Below are 22,844 nucleotides of genomic sequence, written 5' to 3' on the forward strand. Positions count from 1 at the left end.
TCGGAGCGTGTGTGAGTAGCAATCGTCCATAGACCAACCGAGGCCTCAGCTGCCATCGCTGAGCGCTAGATTGGGTGGAGACTTAAAAACACCCGACACTAGCCATGGCATACATGAGCAGCAAGGCAGTACACACAATGGTGCTTATTCGCCGCCATTTCTAAACATTAAATGTTCTCCTGCTGCCCAACCCTCAGCTCAGTGTCATTGCTGTGCAACAGGACACAAACGCCCCCTTTTCGATGGTACTTGTTGCAACTAAGCCACTACTTTCTTCTCCTAAAGGTATCTCACTAAGCTTTGTATAAATCCAACTGACATTCTGGTGTACTCAAAAACCTGGACTGCACCTCTTACTAATTCGTCAAACATTATACAATACAATACAAATTCACTTTATTCATAATTTGTACATAACATGTAACAAACATAAAATGGCGTCAGTTTACAATATACCATACATTACAATAATTATGGTATCATAAGATAATACAAGGTGCATAATGCCTACTCAATCTACAAAATTTATATTCTAGGCCCATGACAAATCGGTCGTTATAACGGTTATCATTATATACAAGATTATTTTGTGTATTTTACATTTCAGTCCTTAAGGCTACTAACTAAAAACAAAAAACTCATCAAATGAATAAAGTGGTCTACTGATCAAATACTGCTTTAGCTTATTTTTAAAGTTTTGAAAATTGTCAATTGCTAAGATATCTTTAGGTAAATTATTGTAAAATCGAATGCCTGCAAATATTGGTTTTTTCCTTGTGAACTGTAAATTAATCTGTGGAGCTGCCAATTGATTACGGTGTCTAGTTGAATAGTTATGGAAGGTGCCTAATCTAGGTAAGCTGTAATTAGCTTTCCTTACTTCTAATATCGTGTCCATAATGTAAAGCCCATAAACATTTAAAATACCTAAATCCGAAAATATTTGTTTCACTGACTCCTGTCTCTGTAAATTTAACATAATCCTCATAGCCTTTTTTTGTAACAGCAAAATACTGGGTGGCGCAAAAAGGATGGTCGGATTTGAACTGCGTAGTACCAGTGGAAGGTGAGGAGGGGGGATCACTGCCGGCCATCTGCAAGTCGGCCATTACACCCAGTTTGCCACGAGATGGCGCAGTGGACGGTCGAGCATCGTGTTTTTGCTGTGGAACAGTTTTTCAGAAATAATGAATCTTTTATTACTGTGCAACGATTGTTTCGACAACGTTTTGGTGTAGCGCGTGATGAACCCATTCCAGATCGCAGATCCATATCACGTTGGGTGACTGCATTCCGGACAACAGGGTCTGTCATGAGTGGTAAATCTACTGGGCGTCCACAACGGCAGTTACTCCACAGAACATTGAGAATGTTAGAGCGTCAGTGCTTCACAGTCCGCGTTGTTCCACCAGGCGTCGTGCTCAAACTTTAGGCCTCAGCCGTCGTTCGTTGCAGCGCATTTTAAGCCGTGAGTTACAGTTTCACCCATACAAAATTATGATCACGCAAAAGCTCTATGATCGTGATTTTGAGCACCGAAGACGATTTTGTGAAACAATGTTGGACATTTTGTACTCTAATAATGATGTTGTGCTTTTAATGTCAGATGAAGCCCATTTCCATTTAGACGGCTATGTCAACAAACAAAACTGTAGGTATTGGGCAGCAACTAATCCCAGAAAATTGCACCAAAAGCCTCTTCATAGTGCTAAAGTAACAGTCTGGTGTGGAATGTCAAAATTGGGGATTGTTGGTCCTTATTTTTTTCAGGAGAACAACGCTACAGTCACTGTGAACTCGGAACGTTACGTTAACATGCTACGTAGCTTTTTGGGGCCGAAACTGCGAGAGTTACGTGTAAATCGAGATCGAATTTGGTTTCAACAGGACGGGGCCACGGCCCACACAGTCATGTGTGTCTTAATGCGGATGTTCCCCCACCACATCATCTCGCGTTTTGGAGATGTCCACTGGCCTGCTAGATCACCTGACCTCTCAGCCTGTGATTTTTTTCTTTGGGGATACCTAAAGTCAAAAGTCTACGTAAACAAGCCCCGAAACTTAATTGATCTGAAGGAGGCAATCAGTGCGGAAATTATGGCAATTCAAGAAGAAACTGTAGTGAAAGTGATGGAAAATTTCAAGGAAAGACTTGTGGAATGCATCACCGAGGAAGGACACCATCTTCCGGAAGTTATTTTCCGTACATGAATTTTGGAGGTTATTTCTTGTAATTGGGTGCCTGGGAGCATTTAGTTACGTAATTGAATAAAATTAATTTGTAAAACTAATGGAGTTATAGTTATTTAAAATCCGACCATCCTTTTTGCGCCACCCAGTACTTTGCAAATTAGCATTACTGGTTGCTCCATACAAAGCAACACCAAAAGAAATATGTGAGTAATAAACCATTTTTAAAGTTTCCAGATTACAATATTTTGAAATTGATTTCAATGCGTAAAGACCAGAAGATATTTTCCTTTGAATTACCTGTATGTGACCATCCCAAGTTAAGCATTCATCCAATGTCAATCCTAAAAATTTAATTTGATCTACTCTTTCTACGTATTTGTGTGTTTTGAACCTCAATTTTTGGCTGTGGACTGAGTTTATTTTTGTGTGTACAAAATGAAATATATTTAGTTTTATCTGCATTAAGTGAAAAATTTTTTTCACAAAAATAATTATATATTGATGTCATTTTGGTTTGCTGTATTTTCTATTTCATTTAGAGATTTATGAGATATAACTAGGTTACAGTCATCTGCATACAAACACATTTTACTATTTCAATTTAATACAGTATTCGGCAAGCCTTTAATATAGCCCAGAAATAATAAGGGGCCAATTATAGAACCTTGAGGGACTCCACATTTAATTATTTTCATTTTTGATTTAACAGAGGTTAGTTGCCCATTCTGAATATGAGGAAGTTCAACGTATTGTTTTCTCTCTTTAAGATAGGAAATAAACCAGTTCAACGGCACACCCACAATCCCTAAATGTTCTAATATTCTAATAAGAGTGTTATGGCAGACTCTGTCAAATGCTTTACTGAGGTCCATAAATATACCAAAAGCACGATTACCCGAGTCCACAGAATCCAGAACTGACTCCACAAACTCAATTCCAGCAGTGATGACAGATCTACCCGACCTAAACCCATGCTGCTCCTCCTCAAACAACCCATTAGTTTCTAAGAATTCCACTAACCTAATATGCATTACACGCTCAAATATTTTGGAGAAGGTTGGCAGTATTGACAATGGACGATAATTAGTAGGATCAGTTGTACTACCTTTCTTAGAAAATGTTCTTATTTTAGAAATTTTCAGTTTTTTTGGAAATATTCCACTCACAAAAGAAGAGTTAATAACATGCATTAATGGTTTAATCAATAGATATTTTGCATTTTTTATAATAGGCATAGGGACATTGTCATACCCCGCAGAGAATTTATTTTTAAAAGATGATATCACTTGATAAAGTTCGATTTCGCTTAAAGGCTTTATACGAAGCTGATTGTTGGGTGGATTTTGAGTATTTAAATTATTACTATTATGGTTAACACAGATAGGGAAATTTTGAACTATACTGTCATTTACAACATTTATGAAGTGACTATTAAATATTTCACAAACTTTGTATGGATCGGAGCTCATTTGGCCATCTGCAATCAATCTAATGTCATTGTTTCTTTCTATTTTAGGTTTTATTTCTTTATTTATTATTTTCCAAGTAGATTTGCAGACATTATCAGAATTCATGATTTTATTATTTATAAATTCCTTTTTTGCATCAATGGCATTTAAATGATATCTTTTTTTTTCTTTCATTAAGTAATTCTTTTGTAGCCCTATCTTTAGTTAACCTAACAGTCTGACTTAATGCAATTAATTCTTCCTTTTCTTTTTTAAGTTCATAGTTTATCCAATTGGCCTTATTAATGTTATCAACCCTGGATTTTACTAATGGAAAGCACAAATTGAAACAATACATAAATATGCCGTAAAAAGTGTCATATTTATGTTCTACTGGAGCATTGTACAGATCTAGCCATGTTTCTGAAGCTAATTTTTTAACAAATAAATCATTATTTTCTTTTGTAAATTTTCGTTTTAGTTGTGAAATTGACTGGTTTTCTTTTTTATTAGGATAAGCTATTTCTAACAGCTGAGCATCATGATCAGATAGCTCCGTGACCAGACCAGAAACCGAAAGTTGACTTATCAATATTAGTAATAATATTATCTATACCACTTTCAGAACCAATGGTAACCCTTGTAGGAAAATTAACAAGATATTGTACGTTGTGCTGAATTAAAGTATTCTTTAATCCATTATGAGCTGAATTCTCCTTTAAAACATCTATATTTATGTCCCCTGCCAGAATTATATTTTCATATTTAGTAACATACCTAGAGCAATGTCAAGCTTATTCAAGAACACATTATCATACATTATGCCAGGAGTTCTGTACAATCCAACTATAATTATTGACAAATTGCTTAGTTTACCATCTACTGCACAACACTCAAATTCTTTTTCACTTATTAATTCTGTAATTTTTGGAATATTAACATTTTTTAATTGTGTACTACTTTTGCTATTAGTAAGTATCATAACTCCTCCTCCTCCAAAAGTTTTGCGACAGAAAAATGACTTTATTGCGTAGTTGTTTACTGTTGCATTTATTACTTCAAAATCTTGCAATTTATGTTCCGAGAGAATAACAATATCTGGATTAATTTCTTCAAGTATTATTTCCAAAGCAAGTTTACGGGAGCTGAAATGTTGAATATTTTGGTGGAGGATTGATATTTTAGATTTATTTTGAACTTTAGTTTTTATTTTAGAGGGAGAGGAGGAGTTATTTACATGGAGGTGAGTTTTTAAGTTTGAGGCAAGAGTTAGCATGAATTGTCCAAAAAATCTGATTGCTGTTACTGAGGACTGACATCCTGGATTGTGGTCTCCGTAGGGAAAGACATAGAAGGTAGAGTCTCTGGGTGTATGGTGTCGATATCAGAGGTAGGCCCTACATCAGATGCTGCACCGGATACAAGATGGCTTCTGATACAATTGAAGGATAATGGTTTCCCAAAGACATCCCCGAAAACCACTGCAACACCCGCACTCAGGTTTCTTTCACTTTCGAGATCAGCAGATATTGATGTGCAAAACCCACTTCTTTGTCACTCTTGAATTGGTGTATCGATTCTTTCATATTTGCCTGTATGATCTTTATAGGAAGAGTGTTTTGTTCATCTGTGGGAGCTGAGCTGCTTCTTTTAAATAACATACTTGCAATGTTCCTGGCAACTTCTGCTTTCCCTCGTCTATTTAGATGGAGCCCATGGGTCGTGAACAGATGTCTAGGCAACAGATGAAGAGGAAGTAGGTTTAATCCTGAATTTTTCATTGCATTCCTTTCTAATTCTGAGTTAATTGTAGATATCTTTACGTCCAGATGAGAAACATCATGCCTCATAGGAGTAGTGCCTAATATTAGTGTGCTGGGTTTTATTCATGAGACTAATCATATCTTTAACGAGGCTGTTTACTTCTGTATTTTCCACACTATTGGTCCCTGCCAGAACCAGAATGTAGTCGTCACCTCCCAGGTATTCTCCTAACTCTTGCACATCTTCCGTTACTTTCTTAAAGCCAGCCCCTGGCCTCACAAACGAACAAACGTAAGTTGTTCTTTGTTCAATAAGATGTCCTAAGTCACGGCCATGGCTGTCCGATAGAATGATTACATTTGGTCTGTTGGATTTACTGTTATGTTTGGGCAAAGTCTCAGGTGAGTGATTATTTACTTTGTTTTTGTTTTGCTTATGGGAAAAATTTTTCTGTTTAATAAAAGGTTCATCCTTATCTTGGGGGTCAATGGTTGCAAGCTGACTAGCGGTTTTCTGAGAAAAAGTCTGAATTAATAATATTAGGAGTTAAAGTCAAATGTAATGTTGTCCTGGTTGGTGATGCTTCACAATTGGTTAGCCTTAAGGGCGGAAAACAATTGAAGCATTTTTATTGAGATCTCTCTGCTTATTTATTTCTATTTCTGTGTTTTTTAGGTCTTGTTGAAGAAGTTCAATGATATATTGAAGCTCTTTATATTTTCTGCTTTAAATTTGCACAGCTCTTCTTTCAAAATTTTTGTGTGAAAATCTTCATTGTTTATCGGATATTGTACTCTACTATGGGGTTCATCAAATTGCGCTAAAAGATTGTTTTTTTCAATTAGGGATTGTTCAAGTGAGATACATTTATCAGTCAGGGCATCGATCTGGTACTTTAGGTCCAAATAAGGAGTATTCACTGCTGCATCAGTTTTACCATTTCCCGTATTAAGGTTTTTTGAAATAGTTTTTATTGGTATGGATTTGCTGTTTTTGTGTGATGCAGGTGTTATTGGATTGGAAGTTGAGTTTGTTTTATTTTTCGTGGTAGGAGTAATATTATATACTATTCCAGCTTTATTTGTTTTTTTAAGTTTGGTTTCCCAAGCTTTATCAATGTCTATCAAGGCTTGCTTATAGTCTTTTTGGTGTTTATCTGTCACTGCTTCAAGAGTAAACTTCATTTTGTATTCTTGGAAATGACAAAGATCACCCTTATTGAGGTGTGCAACTTCATTAGTGGGAAAAAATTTTACTTTATATTTAACAACAGTTTTGTATGATTCTGTATCAATTTCAATAACCTTCGCAGGCCAGTGAGGAAAACCTTTAACTTTGCCAAAAACCAAGTCATTAACAACAAATGAATCAGAATCAGAATCAGAATTTTTATTGCCGTTACAAATGTGGTATGCATGGCATCGTCATCTCATACAAAACAAATTGTATTATAAAAGTAAAATATTCATAACTAGACTATGTTAGCTTCAATATGATCTATAACTTCATCTAAACTGTATGCTGCTAGATTTTACTAAGATATTTTTTTAAGCATTTCTTAAACCTAATAAAATCTAGACATTTAATATGATTTGGTAACATGTTATAAATTTTAATACCTATCTCTACAAAACTATTTTGGTACATTGGTAGGTACAGTAGTTTTACTCTAAGATTAGAACAATTTCTAGTAAAGTAATTATGTATAGAGCTATTTACTGTTATTGTCTGCAAGTTATTTTTAACATACAGTAATACATCCAGAACAAATATAGAAGGCACAGTCAACACCTCTAATTGTCCTAAACAAAGGTTTGCAATGGGTTCTATTGTTTACATTACACATTATCCTAATAGCTCTCTTCTGCAATATCAAAAGTCTTTTGGTGTTAGGATCATTGCCCCCATACAATAACTCCATAGGACAAATGACTCTGGATGTGTGCATAGTATACTGCAGTTAATGTTTCAATATTTACAATTAATCTCAATCTTAACAACATAAAAATGCCTTTTGCTAATTTTTTACATAAAACTTCTATATGTCTGTTCCATTTCAGATTCTCTTGGAGGTGAACACCTAGAAACTTTACATTATCATGGTTAGGTTTATGTTGCAAACTAAAATTAATCTCCTGAGTTTTCTCATGGTTTTACACAGAGGACGTTCGCCGCACACCAATCATTCACAATTGAGTTAGCGACTAATAGAGAATCATTTACTACATTAAGATTTTTACCATTCAGTAAGATTGCTAGGTCGTCTGCAAACATGTATGATCTTGTCACATTGTTATTTATGGAGGCTGGCAGTCCATTTACATAAATTATAAATAATACAGGTCCCAAAATGGATCCTTGTGGAACCCCTGCTGTAACTGCATTGTATTGAGAAGAGCTTCCATTAAAAGCAACCATTTGATATCTCTCTTTGAGATATGATTTAAAAAATTGTAAAGACAGATCATCAAAACCATAATACTTAAGTTTTATCTAACAAAATTTCATGATTTAACCGTGTCGAAGGCTTTAGACATGTCGAAGAACTTGCCTATGACCACTTTTTTATCATCTACACCATAAATACAGTTCTTCATAAATTTTACAATAGCATTTAGTGTTCCTCTCTTAGGCCTAAAACCAAACTGACTATCTGATAACAATAGGTTACTTTCAAAATACTGAATTACTTGCCTATTTATTATTACCTCAAACACTTTTGAAACAATTGGAATTATCGAGACAGGTCTAAACTCTTATGTTCTTTCCGTGAACCTTTTTTATACAGTGGTATAACCTTTGCCAGCTTAAGGCACCTTGGAAATGTACCATTATTAATACAAAGATTCAAGAGATAGGCTAGAGCTTCGGCAATAAAAGGTGCAGCAAGTTTCAACAGCTCAGAATTAAAACCATACACATCCAGACATGAACTATTACTTAACAAATTAATAGCATCATACATCTGTTCAACCTTTACTTCAGTAATACTAAATTCACAGTTAGACACATTACAACTTAACTTACTTAAATAGTATGACATAAGACTGACTAGAAAAAGGCACATTAGCAATGAGATCATTTACACTATTCACAAAAAAGTTATTGAAATCACAAGCTGTTAGACTACTTCCAACTTCTGTACTTTTAGACCTATCACTATTACTTATATTTTCATTAATAATAGACCACATAATTTTAGGTTTATTTTTAGCAGATGACACCCTCCTCACAATTAAAACGTAGCTTACAACTTCTAACATCGCTTTTATATTTCTTCTTTAATTTCATATAACATTCTTTAAAGTAGGTTATGCCTGTAGACTTATACTGAGCATACATATATAAACAACTTTCCTTAAGTTCTTTGAGGTCTGTATTATACCAAGAGGGAAGTTTACAATAATCCCTAACAGCTGGGTACATACTTAAATAGGAAAAGCAATATTCACAATGTTCATAAATTTATTTAAAAAATAGTCAAATTTATCATCTATGCTATTTAACTCATACAGAAGCAACCATTTAATTTTACTAATTAGAGTGACAAAATACAATGAATTGATAATAATCAATTGTTCTGACAATTTTAAAATCTTTTTGCTTAGAACTATTTTACATTGGTTAGCCTACTATTTACATGACTGGTAACGTTATCTTTCCTTGGTAACAATTTGCATTTTAGAACAATCGCATGATGGTCTGACATAACCATAGGCTCCACTGCAGCATTCTCAATTCTGTCAAAATGTACAGTGGTGGCAATGTTGTCAATACATGATCCGCCATCCACAAAATTCGTACTAGGCCTAGTTACATCAGAAATGGTTGTCCAAAGGTTAAAAACCTAAAAGTAAATCTAAAAACTTAGCTTTCCTAGAGTCATTGACTAAAATAACAATATTTAAAAATCGCCACACAGCATAATTGATGCCTTATTCTTATTACTATTCATAAAATTACTCAACAATTCATACATGTGCTCAATAAAATTTTCAAAGTTCTGACCGTCAGGTACTCTATATATTTCGATACAAACTAGGTTAATCTCCTTTATAAATACAGCAGCTACTTCACAGATATATTGACTAGACAGTTCTGTTAAAAAAGTCACCTCCTCGCCCAGCCATCTGGATCTTAAAAATATTGCAGTGCCCCCTCTTTGGCCCGAAGATCTACAAAATGCGCTGATCAATTTAAAATCTGGTAAGACTCACCTCCATCAGTTCATCGCTGCTCAACCAATGTTCACAAACACACAACATGTCTGTATTAAATTTCATTGCCAACAAATTAGCTTCATCTCTCTTTCCAAGAAAACCCTGCACATTCCAATGTACAATATTTACACTGTCCTTAGATTTATAGTCCAAGTCTATAGGCTTTGATGCCTACTCATATCTGCACCTAGGACCCTTTGGTTACATACGTGTTTTTGTGCTAAAAAATCACCAGGTGTTCCCATAGCCTCGGTTTTATTCCTGTGGGGCTTATACTTTCCAATTATACATCCCTCAGGCCACCAAGTTTGGATGCATCAGTTCTTCACTTAAATTAAATGGCACGCCAATCTTAAATGAGCTATAACCATTAAACCTTGTAGTCAGCTTTTCACACACATATAAATCTGAGTCCTTCAGATCCTTAAGGTAACTTTTAATATTGTCAGAGCTTTCAGTTGCGTCAAGCCCCTGATAGAAAAATCCAATACAGCCTCGGTGCAGTTTTTAACATATTGCCTTCACTTGACACTTTAGTTCCCAAAAATTACTTTATTTTTCACATTCCTCTTTAAAGCATCCCTAAAAGCTGTATGGTGCCGCAATACTAACACTATTTTCATGCATAGGTCTGCCTTTAGTCAGAGGCACATTAGTTGAGTTGTTCCTAAGCCTAGGCTTACCTTTGTTCAACATAACCTCCATTAGGTCTAGGTTTACGCATTTCATACTGGTTGTAACTAGGCATATACCTAGCTGTCACTGGTTTCTTTTTGTGATTAACCACCTTCCATTCAGAGTTATTAATAACTCGTTGTCCTTCACAACTCTGATAGCCCCACCACTAGGCCTACGGGATCCAGCTGCTTCCGAAGTCACATCAGCTTTGTCAGTGAGTGAATTATCGCTATTATCGTTTGATTCAATGTCCACACCAACATTATTGTCCAAAGCCAAACAGCATTGGATATGCCTTCCACCCCGACATATCGGTACATTCACCAGCTTCATCACAAATTGAACCTTGTGTTGAGAGTTAACATTTCGATTGCTAACCTTTTCAACAAGAGTCATTCTTTTCCTCAAGTTTTGAATAATTCTCACTCACAATGTCCAACTGGTCTAAAATAAGTTTTTAAATGCGGATTTAAACAGCCATTCTCACTTTCTGCCTGTACATTTTCCGTTGACGAATCACCACTCAACACGAGCTCATTAACCTTCACCTTGCATGGTTCGCAGTACCACATTACTTTGCCGCTTAGATCAAGAAATTTCTTAAAATCTTCGCTTGACAATGTAGTACACTTAATATGGTACCATTTATTGCAAAAGCCATTACATTTAAACACCCCCAGTTCTTTTAGTCACTTTATTTACACACACTCCACATACATCGTCCTTCCTCCCGCCGGCAGCCATCTTGCATTCAGGTTTAACAAATCTTATGTTAACAAATCTGAAATGTTAATAGGCATTTTTCTTTTTTCACAAATAAGTTAATAGATAAAAGTCAATAATTATAACATTGTGAACTTACAAGTTCACTATTAACTTGTGTAAGCAGTGTAGTTAGTTATAGCAAAAGCCTATATGGTATGAAATGATAGCATCATTAATAATGGGTATAGTATAGGGTTGACCTTGAACTATGCTCAGATGTTCAAACAGCTCAGTCAAGTGTTAGACAGGTTGTTAGTGTTAGACAACAAGAATCATCTGGATACCACCAATGTCAAATGTAGTGTATCTTTTCCTGTCAAGCAACAATCTTTATTACAAATAAAAATATTTTTATAGTGTCCAACTTGTGTTTGTTGTGTTTGTGGATTAACACTTAGAGTGCTAATCCCGTAATTTTACGGAACAGCGAAACTTCCGAAGAATGCTAATCCCGTAGTTTTACGTGGTTGTCATTTCAATTGGTATTATATTACATTGTCCGTATTTAAACGGGTTTTGCCTACTCTACAATGTTATTTGGGTTTTTAGTAACACAATTAACCGCTAGAAAGCGTCAGATGTATTGAATGAGCTTAATGACAAAGCGACTTCGGTCGCATTGTTTACGTCCCGCTGACGTGACGTTCGTTGCAGCCGGCAGTCGATGCCGCAATCATGGCTTATCGCAGCTTGAACGACGGTTGCGATTAGTGATGTATTAGATGAAGATAGTTTTATTGGTGTTGATAGTATTTTTGACGATTCTGACATCGATCCTGATTTCATGGAAGAAGATGAGACACATATTTCAGGTAAGAATAAGTCTATATAAACAACATTTCTGGAGACCCCTTAGGCCTGAAAGAAAAAGAAAGGCATCACAAAGCAGTGACTCCGAGTAAACACAGGGAAAATTTGAAATGAAATGAAATATGCCTTTATTTAAGAGGCGGAGTAAAATTTGTGTACAGTAAAAGCCCGCTAATTCGGCACTTTCGGGGATCGAAGAGTTCTGGATTATTGAAAATTCCGGATTACCGAGCGTCATATGAAAATGCCGGAAAATTCGGTTTTTAGCCGCTAAAATCGTATCACACTAAAGTAAAAGGAGTGAAATCAAGTGATATTAACTCAGAAAAGCTGAAAACCCAGCCCAAATACTATCACTCTTTAAAAATAGTGGCTAGGTTTTCAGTCCCAAAGAGATAATGTACAGTAGCTTAATTTTACTTTTTCTACTTTAGCGATGATAGCGGGCTAAAAATCGTCGTCTAAGTTTCAGAGTGTGGCTTTTAAAAAAAAAATCACTCTTTACGTGTAAACAATTAAAGAATTACTAAGGAGATAAATAAAATTAAACAAACATTAGTTTGAACACAAAATGAACATTTAATGCCTAGAAAAACATTTCTAAACTTAGGTTAACTTAGATGTAGGCTAACTAGTGCGTACATTATGTAATAAATATTATGGTAAACATAATTTTTGTGTACAGTATTTTATTTGGAAAAAGACCTAATGTCTGTTTGGTTTTTGGATCATGTTTTTTCTTTAAAAAGTCATTTCTCAGAACATATAAATTTACAAGCTCTGAAGCATTGTAGGAGCTGCTGCGTTCGGCAAATCGTATAAACGTGTCGATAGTGGCACTTGCTTCACTCCACGTAGGCACGGGTGTTGGATCATCATCTGCTCCCTCTTCATCATCTGATTCGGACTCCACAGGATGAGGCTCTGACTGAGTTCCAAGTACACTTTTGATGAGCAGTTCATCCGTAATTTCTTCTTCAACTGGCTCGTCGCAATCAATGTGTATCCACTCCAAGATTTCTTCTTGTGGCACTTTCCTTATTTCGTCTTGGGAACTGTGGGTCACCAAGTCCATTGTATTGCTTCATTGTCGACTGAAACAGCAATGCCCTCTTCTTGGTAGGCAGCTGGCCATAGTTTTCGCCAAGATTTCTGTAGAGCGGTGGGCTTGACCTTTTTCCATGCCAAGGCGATTCCGAAAATTACATTTTTTATGTAGATTTTTTCTGAAATTCAACCACCATACACTCTGAGTTTATCAGGCCTTGAAGAAAGGACACTCTGTAAAAACATTTAAAGTTCTGAATCACTCCTTGATCCATTGGCTGAATCAAGGACGTGACATTTGCCGGGAGGTATGCAGTAAAAATGTTTCCCGATATCAACTCAGACGCTGCAGGGTGAGCTCTGCAATTGTCTAGGATGAGCACAACCTTGCTGTCTTCAGGTAAGCCACGGTTTTTCAGATTGTCTTTTACAGATGGGACGAAGTGGTGGAAAAACCAATTTCTAAATAAATCAGAGTTCATCCACGCATTGGATTGAGCATCGTATATTACGGGTAGGTAGGTAATGCCTTTCAGAGGTCTTGGCTTTTTTGCTTTTCCGATGACGAAAGGCGTCAACATGTGGTCCCCTGAGGCATTGCCACAGAGCAAAATTGTCAAACGGTCTTTGTTTTTTTTAAAGCCTTTGGCACATTTCTCATCCCCTGCTGCCAAAGTCGAATTAGGCAAACAACGCCAAAGTAGGCCAGTTTCATCAGCGTTGTAAATCCGGCATGCTGACAAATCGTAGTCTTCAACTAGATTTTCAAATTCAGCTTCATATTCTTCAGCCGCATTTTGGTCGGCTGATCGGAGCTCCCCAGCTACATCAAGCTTCTGTATTCCGTGTCGATTTTTAAATCGGTGCAGCCAACCATCAGAAAAGGCACATTCTTTCTCATCTATTTTTAATTCCTCACGGAACTGTTTAGCTTTTTCCATGATCATGGGCCCAGTCACAGGCTTCCCTTCAGACCGCTTAGCGCTAAACCATTTGAATAAAATTTTGTCAAGGTCGTCAAGTTTAGGTTTTTTTTAATGTTTGTCGAGACTGCATGTCTTTGACATTTGTAGTTTGAGACTTAAATTTAAGTAACTTTTCTTTATTCTTCTTGATGTCATACATTGTTGATGAACCAATGGTGAATTCTTCCATTAGCTTCATTCTACTCTCACCTTTTTCTACACGTCTTATCATTTCTAGCTTTTGTTGAATGGTAAGTGTGACATGCTTACGTTTATTTCCAACTTTGCTGGTGGATGAGCCGGGCTTGGAAAAGATAGGGCACAACTTTGAGAAAGTTAAAACACAATATGAACGAGCACAACACTCACGACTGCATTCGAGTACGAACTGACAGTGACTGAGACTGAGGCAGATGCTAGATGCTAGACAAACACGTAACAGTGAACACTCGGAAAGTGGCCCTGAACCCCCTCACACACAGCTTCTGCGTCACATACGATCCCTTCCGACTGAGCACGAACCTTTCCGAGCGCTCTTGCGAACTGTACGTTTCACAGTGCTTTTAAAATATGAAGGTGCCGGATGAATGAAAGTGCCGAACCATTGGATGCCGGATTAGCGGGCTTTTACTGTATATACTTGTTATTTTTTCAATTTTATAGTTTGATTTTAGTTTAAATATAAACAAAGTGTATAATATATTTGTAAAACTTATTAAATTTGAAATAATATGGCTATTTTGAAACTATGTTTTTGTATACACAGTGAAATTTTGAATAGTGGATGTTAGGTCATGACAAAATTTTGAAACCTTTTTTTACTTCAGAGGGCTACATACCTGAACAGACAGAGGGTAAATACAATATTTTTATACTTCTTTTATTCCTTATTGTTTTGTGAATACATTGATATATAACATGAACAATCTAATTTCAAAATTGTATTTTATACGTTTTTTAAAAAGAGAACTTTAAAAACTCCAAAAAGCTATGGCATTAAGGGAGTAGGTATGTGGCACTCAGAGGGTTCAGTAAAAAAAACCCATATGTATCGCGGTTACTATCGTGTTGCCGCTTAAAGCGCATCACTCGTTTAGTGCCGAAGTCAGAAACGATCGGTCGTATGATTTTAATTGTCCAATGCATTGTTACGGTTTTTTGGGGGGGGGGGGGGAGGAGGCTTGCCATGGCACAGGAGTAGAGCTAACCAAGATAAACTCACTACACTAGTGATGGTAACCGTCAGATGTAGCTCACGGACAGATGTCGATATTCACAATTTCACGAGCCACGTCACGTAAAATACAATGTTTAGTGATTAATCAGTTCTTGATTCAAGAATCTGTCAAATTATTAAACCGGTTCATCCCCATTGCTAACGTGCCTCCTACACCTTCCAAGTCAGTCGGAACTCATCTATTGTGCTAATTACACAATGGTTTTCTCAACGCACACTATTTTTCATCTCTTTTCTGTGAAATTTTACACTGTTGTGTTTAGTGCAAACCCAAAAACTTCCGTGGATTCTTCAGGCACCGGTGTGTACTTTGTTTATAAAATGTATTATTGAACTATAAGAATAACTGTTTCATTCATAAATGTAGCAGACAGTCATAAATGTTGTTGGGCCAGAAAAAATCTTATAAATTAATTTTTCGAATGCATTTTAAGTATCAGTTAAATAGAGTTAAGGCGTATTCTGTGAACCTTTTACTTGAATTATGAAGAGAAAAAGTTTTCCGTCACTTTCCGCCCCTTGTTTTATTACAATTCAATTAAAAGAGGTTTTAATAACAAATAATTGAAAGATTTTAAATTCTGTAATCAAAACTCTAGTTTTCTGTTTGTCGGCAGGATCTAGTGCTGAGCAATGTGAATGGCACACAAAAGGTTTAGTGGCAGAAACCGGCTCCATCTTCACGATTCTGCCACCCGATAAGAATCCAGTTTGTGCATGAAAGCAATGAAGTGACTCAATCCGAAATAAAGCACATTGAAAACCAAACTCAAAACGTTAATCCTATGGAATTTGAGACGAACAACAACCCCGTAAAAGTATTACACACCTTTGTGCTCACTATGGTATATGGCAAAGTGTGCAGTGCTGCTACTAAGACAAAATCAATGATGAAATTACATATCTAAACAGACAAGCAAAGAATTTAATGAGTTAAAAACTATTGAAGAAAGTTCCATACATCTAAACTCAGTTAAATTTGGACTATCTGTTTTGCATTCGATCGAATTCGTTTTTTAGAAACACGCCTCCATATAGCATTAAACTATCCTTCAAAAATGGAGATTGAACATCCACACAAAAAATGTCAGCTGAGAAGAAAAAGAAGATTCAGGACGCATTTCGTGATCAAATGGGCTTGCTTATAGGACATGTCGAAAAATGGATTTGGTACTACCAATGATGGTAACACATCAAGAAGGTTTTTTGCCAATCCAGTAACTACTTCAAGAATCACAGGCAAAAACATAGAGTTCCTCAAGAAGCTGAAAGTGATATTAGAAGTTCTGGCAATTGGGTTCCCTACTGACACAGAAAAGTTTTCTGTGTATCTTTGATCCACAGCTGAACTGTATGTTGAGTTATATAAATGGCACTCTATGACCCCTTCTCTTCATAAAATTTAATCTTATTGAACATGCTCTCCTACCAATCGACCAATTATCAGAGGAGGCGGCCGAATCACGCAACAAACATTTCCGCTTATACAGACAAACCTTCACTAGAAAGTTTTTGTGAAAGGACTGCATCCAAAATGTGATGAATCGCCTCCTTCTCACCTCGAACGTCTACCTCAGTTGCAGCAGCAGAATGTTAAAAAAAATTAAGTGGCAACCATTCTCACCAGAGACAAGTGTTCAGCGAGCACGAGAATTGATGAAATTGGAAAGTGAGGCTGATGACTATTAGTAATAAGTACTACTTCCACTTCCTTTTGGACTTTGCATTCATAATTATAATTGTATATTAATATTATTATTTTTGTTTATTATTAATATAGTATGTTAGATAATGTATTTATGCCCAGACCGGAAAATGCCTATTTTGCAAAGAGTTTCTATTTTTGGGTCCTAAGCTGTTTTTCATTTTTAAGTATAGAAAATTTGTTAAAATATTGAACTTAGATACTATAAAATTGGGTGTTTTTTTCAAAGAGGGTTAAATTTTAATTTGTTGATAGTTAATAAGTGAATAGTGAATTTAACGATAAATGTTCTTCACTTTTGCATTTAGTTAATGATTTTGTTTACCTTTGTTTTAAAATATTGTAAAATTAGTTGTCTTCATATACTGAAACAAAAATAGTGATGTATAGCCTATTAGGGAATAATTTTGAATCTTTTGACACATTAATGTTTTTTTCATGCTTGTGTCTTGAAACACAGCTTTCACAATAGCTTAAGTCTTGGGCACAGAGTTTGCAGAAACTTGGCCATTCTGCTACAGAGATAATCCCTATAATACACACAGCTTTTGAAATCGAGTCTATTGGTGATACTCAGATAAAATAGTGGTTAAGCTACTTATTCAAAATGATCACATTTCAGTAGAGAATGATCTGCGATCTGTTAGGTGTGCAATTGTCATAAAAACAAACACTTATCAAATTTCAAATTATTTTCCAACCTTCATGTATATTTATTTCACAAACTGCAGATTTTAAGATACCAAGATCTTCTAACTCTCATAAAGTCAATAGTTTTTGTTGATTACCAAACAAACTTGTACAATGTTCATAAAAATTGCTGATCATTGAAAGCCTGCAAGTCGTGAGTCACTTTCAACTCAATCTTCGAATCACCTAATCCAATCTCTCATCCGAGATTCACTCATAAACTAGTCACTACAAACTTAGTGTATCATAGAAATAATAATATCTATGAAGCAAAATGGATAAGTTTCTGCTAACTCAACTTAAGAAAAAGACCATTATAATTCACTAAGACCACAACGAATTTCTGACGTATCTGGAGAAGGTCCACTTCCATCTAAATTAACTGATCTGAAGTCAGTTGTGTAATACTCAGCCAGCAGAGAGAGGTCAGATACTTTTCTAACAGACCTAATATGCTAAATAAATTTTAGTTTTTAGTTAAATTTATTGACACAAACAAAAATCCTTTGAAGATATTTTACCTATAACTTAAAGCGAATAATCATTAAAACACTGCGTTGCAGACATCACACTGTGAAAAGGTTAAACATGGTGCTAAACAAAGCTGTAACAGATGTGAGTATCAACTTACACCCTGTGTCCTTCAGCCTCTGAATGGTATTGGACATGATCCGTACACAGCCCAGGAATCCTCCTCCTTGTTTCTTGTGTATCTTCTTGTGGTTCCATACACTGATTGTTATGCCATCCCCCTTCCCAATGTATCTGCAACATTGTTACACTCTCTGTCATTACCAAAAACCACACACAATGAATTGATACAGACTGAGTTGGCACCAGTGTCGCTAGGCCTCACTCACAGAGCTGCTGCCAATAAAACAACTGAGAGCAGTACAGGTTGGAGATCTACTGCCTTCCACTGATACACTTACTTCAACCCCTGCTCAGTGTTCAGTAGTCTTGCTGCCTTGTACAGTATACACTCCTGTCCCTGCCTGAGTGATTCATTAATTCACAATATAATCCTGTGAATCGATCGGGAAAATCTCGTTTCATACTTTGTGAACTAAAAACAATCATATTTTATTGCTAAGTTTGTATTAATGCAAATTACTTTAACCAATAGAAATGTATTAAAGTAGTTCTTCCAAATTTAGGTATTGGGTTTAGGTAACAACCATGAAAGAAGTAAACAATTGAATTAAAGGAATTTGCAATGTATTTTAAATTACATTTTCAGTTAAACATTTCAGATATCAAAACTCATACAGCACATTTCTACTGCTCTTTAAAGATACTATAACCTACAACAGAATTGTTTTGAAAGGATTCTTCGTATTTCCATTTCATATTAAACAAATGTTATTATTTTTACATTGAGCATTTCAAGTTTCAAATTGGATCTATAAAGAATTGTACTTTAAAAAACTATTCATTGAATCTTTTTTTTACTATAGGCTGTCCATTGTCTTAATCCTATACTATACCTTATGTAATTAGTTGTAATCCAACTTTTATTTTTGAAGAGAAAACATATTTTACACAATTTTAAGCTCAATAACTATAAATTATATATTTTTTGAATAAAATAAAATAAAAACTAAAATAAAATTTACAAAATAAGTTGTTTTGTCTAAAAAGCCATATAAGTGTATTTTGTGAAATCCTAAATCAATGGAATAAAACACAATTAACCTGTTAACATAACAATCTATGTTATACAAATCAGCTTATGAAGATGAGATTAAATTATTGCTTTTTGTTTTTTTTCTCTCTTACTGTTGTCAACAACATAGGTATAAACGAGGCAGGATTTCCCTGCCATACGTAACATAAATTTATTAAAACCTAAATAATAAGTAACATATTTATATTCTTAAAAGAAATGTTGAAAAATACTAAATATTAATACTGCACATTCAATCTTTAAGCCGTTTCCACAACAGGTTCATGCAAAAGGAAATTTTCATCCAGTGAAGAGATTAACACTTATTTGTAGATTCTCTACATACAAATCTGATCCTTTGAATTCACCAATAATATGAATACCTTCCAAACTCAAGATAGTTATTCTTCTGTAAGTTAAAAAACCTCAAGCTGGTATTTTTATCATAACTTACAAGTCATAGTATTGGTTCCATTTTGGATCCAGTGTAGCCTTACAAGTATCTGTGCTGTGGCATTGTCCCGAACCATCCACACTGATCTTGGCAAATGGGTCAGGCAAACCTGTAATCAAATGGAAGTATCGATACAAAATATTAAATTAATTTTCATCTAAAAAGTATTCCAAAATTGATTTCAGTGAATTCAGGTTATTTTCTTGAAATCAACATAAGATATTTTATTGTTTGAACAAATCCAGAAATGCATTTTCTGAGAGCTATTGTAACAAATATGTGATAAAAATACTTTCCAAAAAGTTAGCTAATTTTAGCCTAATATACATCAAACTACTAGAACATATGGATTTTCCTAAATCAAGGTGGCCCTGTTACCATTAATCACCACCAAAACTATTTGTTTTGTTTAAAAGTTCATACAATTTCAAGCTCTATTAAAACGAAAACATTATCATAAGAACTGGTATGCAAAAGAATAATTTTTAATTCACGAACAAATAATTTTTGTGCAGGAAAGGCTTGTTTGATTATAAAGACATGAAGAAAAAAAACTTACAAATGGCTTACAAAAAGGAAATGAATTGGACTCTCTACAACATGTAAAAGCAAAGTCAATAGATGCTTCAATAACATATTTTTTGCAGTTGAGGAGGAACATGTCAAGAGTATAGCAGTCAAGGCAAAAGAAGGTAATTTAAACTTGCCTACATTGATACAACTGAAAAGTTAAAAACTACAGTAAGTTATCATGTTACGGCATAAATCAAACTACTATTTGACCTGGAAAATGAGATTTATGAAAACGGAGCCTCTAACCCTGACCTACAGAAAGCTTTGACTGAAGTACAAGAATCTGTCTCACCAAATCAGTCTGTTTTATCCAAACACCCCAAAAAATAAAAAATGCCAGACAAATGAAAAAAGCTTGAGAGTTAAAATCAACTCAACTTATCTAAAAATAATAAACAGGATTTGGTCACTTCTATCCATACAGTTGCTGAAGCAGGAAATATTTTGCTTAATGAAAATAATAACTTGAAACAAGACATTTTTTAAATTTAAAAAGAAGTACAATAAACTTCTGATGGAATCTGAAAACAAGCAAAAATCTGCAAATAGCTGAATAGAATCTCTTACATAGTATTGAAGAATTTTTTAAATGTCATACTTTAGAAAATGGATTTTTTGGAAAATAAGCTTAAGTCTAAAGCTGAAATGATGGGAGACTTCAGTTCAGATAAATAAAAAAAGAGATTTATAAAATCAGTACAAGAGCAATAAAGGATTTAGATTCATAAAATGAATCGCTTCACAACACCAGCCTTCCTGAAATTTTAATTTCTAAAATAACTAACGATGACAATGGCACTGAACTGTTGTTACATAAAAGATAAATAAACTCTCAAAATTCTAAATTAAAGGAATTAAATAAAAAAATACTTTCCTTGAATAATGCGTTATAATATAAACATGATGTTGAGAAGAAATGTTTGTATATGTGAAAGAGTTTGTAAGTTTAAAACAAAAATGAAAGTCTGGTCACAGGCAACTGTCTTATGAAAACAATTCCTCATATCCACTATATAATGAAGAATTATTGCAGAATGTTCACAGCCTTTCAATGCAATTTGAACCATTACAAATTAAATTGACAGAAAGTAAGAAAACAATTCAATTATTATACAACAATATTTACAAATTTGAGATTGAGTATGACAAGTTGTAGTCTGAAACTGAAGAACTTAATAGTTGAAAAAACAAATATTAACTCTGTAAAAATGACATGGAGAAACTTGAGTGCCTCATTCGCACAAATTGTGTTGTGTGTTTTGTATTGACATTGATATTAAAAAAACTGACATTTCCAATGCTGAAAGTAAAATGTTGAAAATTAAAATGTTTTATGAATTTCCAAAAATTATGAGCCTATCAAACACAGTGAGTTCCAAAAATTGTAGCTCATCAGGAGATTGCAGGTATTTTTTTTAACTCTTCCTAATCACCTGATAATGCTATGGGCTATCTTTATTACATAATAAATGTGACTAAAACAAGTTCCAAAGTCCATCATAGTACCTAATACAATTATAAAAAAGAACTTCCCCTACAAATGTGCTAGGCATTTATTTTCATATTTGCAAGCTTTTAGAAAAATAGCTGTTGTAACATAACTATCCAACAGATTTTAATAATTTTGACTTTTTTTAATTAAATGAAGAATATGAGACATATCATTGCAAACAAAATTTGCTTTATAATAATTTCAGTTTTAACTAATTTTTTACTTTTTTATAAACAGTTAAGTTGAGCCTAATTTTATTGTATTTTTAAAGATGTTTTCCTTATACCTTATGGCGTTTCACATGGCCATGAAAATGTGAAAAATTATATACACAGTGCAACCTTGTTAAATCGGACCCTTTTATGTCGGATGTCTACGTAACCCGAATCAATTCAGGAAAATTTAAATATTTTAGCTTTTTGTCATCCGCCCAGACTGCCGAGTGTGACACGGATGTTTGTTTATCAGTAGATCTCAATAATTACATGTATTGCGACTTGTGATAAAGATGTAGATAACAGGGAGGATTCTGAGAAAACACTGAAAATATCGCAGATATAGACAATAGACGATATTCTTTATTAACAATATCATTAAGATATGTTACAGTGTCGGTAACAAAATTCTTTAGTCAGTCAGGTTCATCATTCCATGAGAAGAACTCGTCCAGCGTGTAGAAAGCCATGTCTTGTAGCCAACTCTGAGGGGTCTTCTTCATGGCTCTTGGATTGTGGTCCTTCAGATATTCTTTCATATGTAATAGTAGTTTGCTGAACAGTTTCAATCTGGCATATGATGGTTTTTTTTTTTTTAAATAAGACTGTTCTGTGAACTGGTATTGAATAATCTTCTGCTTGCCTGGTGTAATGGTTGTGGAGGTGGCTTTGTTTCAGAGGGTCTTTTGTTATGGAGTACAGAATGGTTTCCAGGATGTAAATTGAAGCTACTGTAAGTAGTTTCCAGTCTTTGTAAATGTTTGCCATTATTCTAAATGCTTTTTTCTGCAAAATAAGAGCTCTATGAAGATTAATTTCAGAAGAACTTTCCTAAACAGTTATTCCGTAGCGTAGGTGGCTTTCAAATAGTGCTTGGTATGCAATTCTAGTGGCCTCGTGAGTACTGGTTGCCTTTATTCTC

The 22,844-nt window shown here is 34.7% G+C and overlaps 1 protein-coding gene across 2 annotated transcripts in view; it reads right to left on the reverse strand.

Annotated features, from left to right (window-relative positions):
- Positions 1-22,844, reverse strand: part of LOC124354451 (E3 ubiquitin-protein ligase SMURF2) — a 106,125-nt gene that overhangs the window by 38,752 nt on the left and 44,529 nt on the right. For both annotated transcript variants that reach the window (XM_046804906.1, XM_046804905.1), the window contains exons 3-4: positions 19,643-19,751; positions 18,154-18,287 (exon numbers count right to left, since the gene is read on the reverse strand). In XM_046804906.1, coding sequence (XP_046660862.1) covers positions 18,154-18,287; positions 19,643-19,751 — 243 coding nt within the window. The remainder of the gene's footprint in view (positions 1-18,153; positions 18,288-19,642; positions 19,752-22,844) is intronic.

The sequence above is a fragment of the Homalodisca vitripennis genome, chromosome 2 (assembly GCF_021130785.1).
Source record: "Homalodisca vitripennis isolate AUS2020 chromosome 2, UT_GWSS_2.1, whole genome shotgun sequence".
Taxonomy (NCBI): Eukaryota; Metazoa; Arthropoda; class Insecta; order Hemiptera; family Cicadellidae; genus Homalodisca; species Homalodisca vitripennis.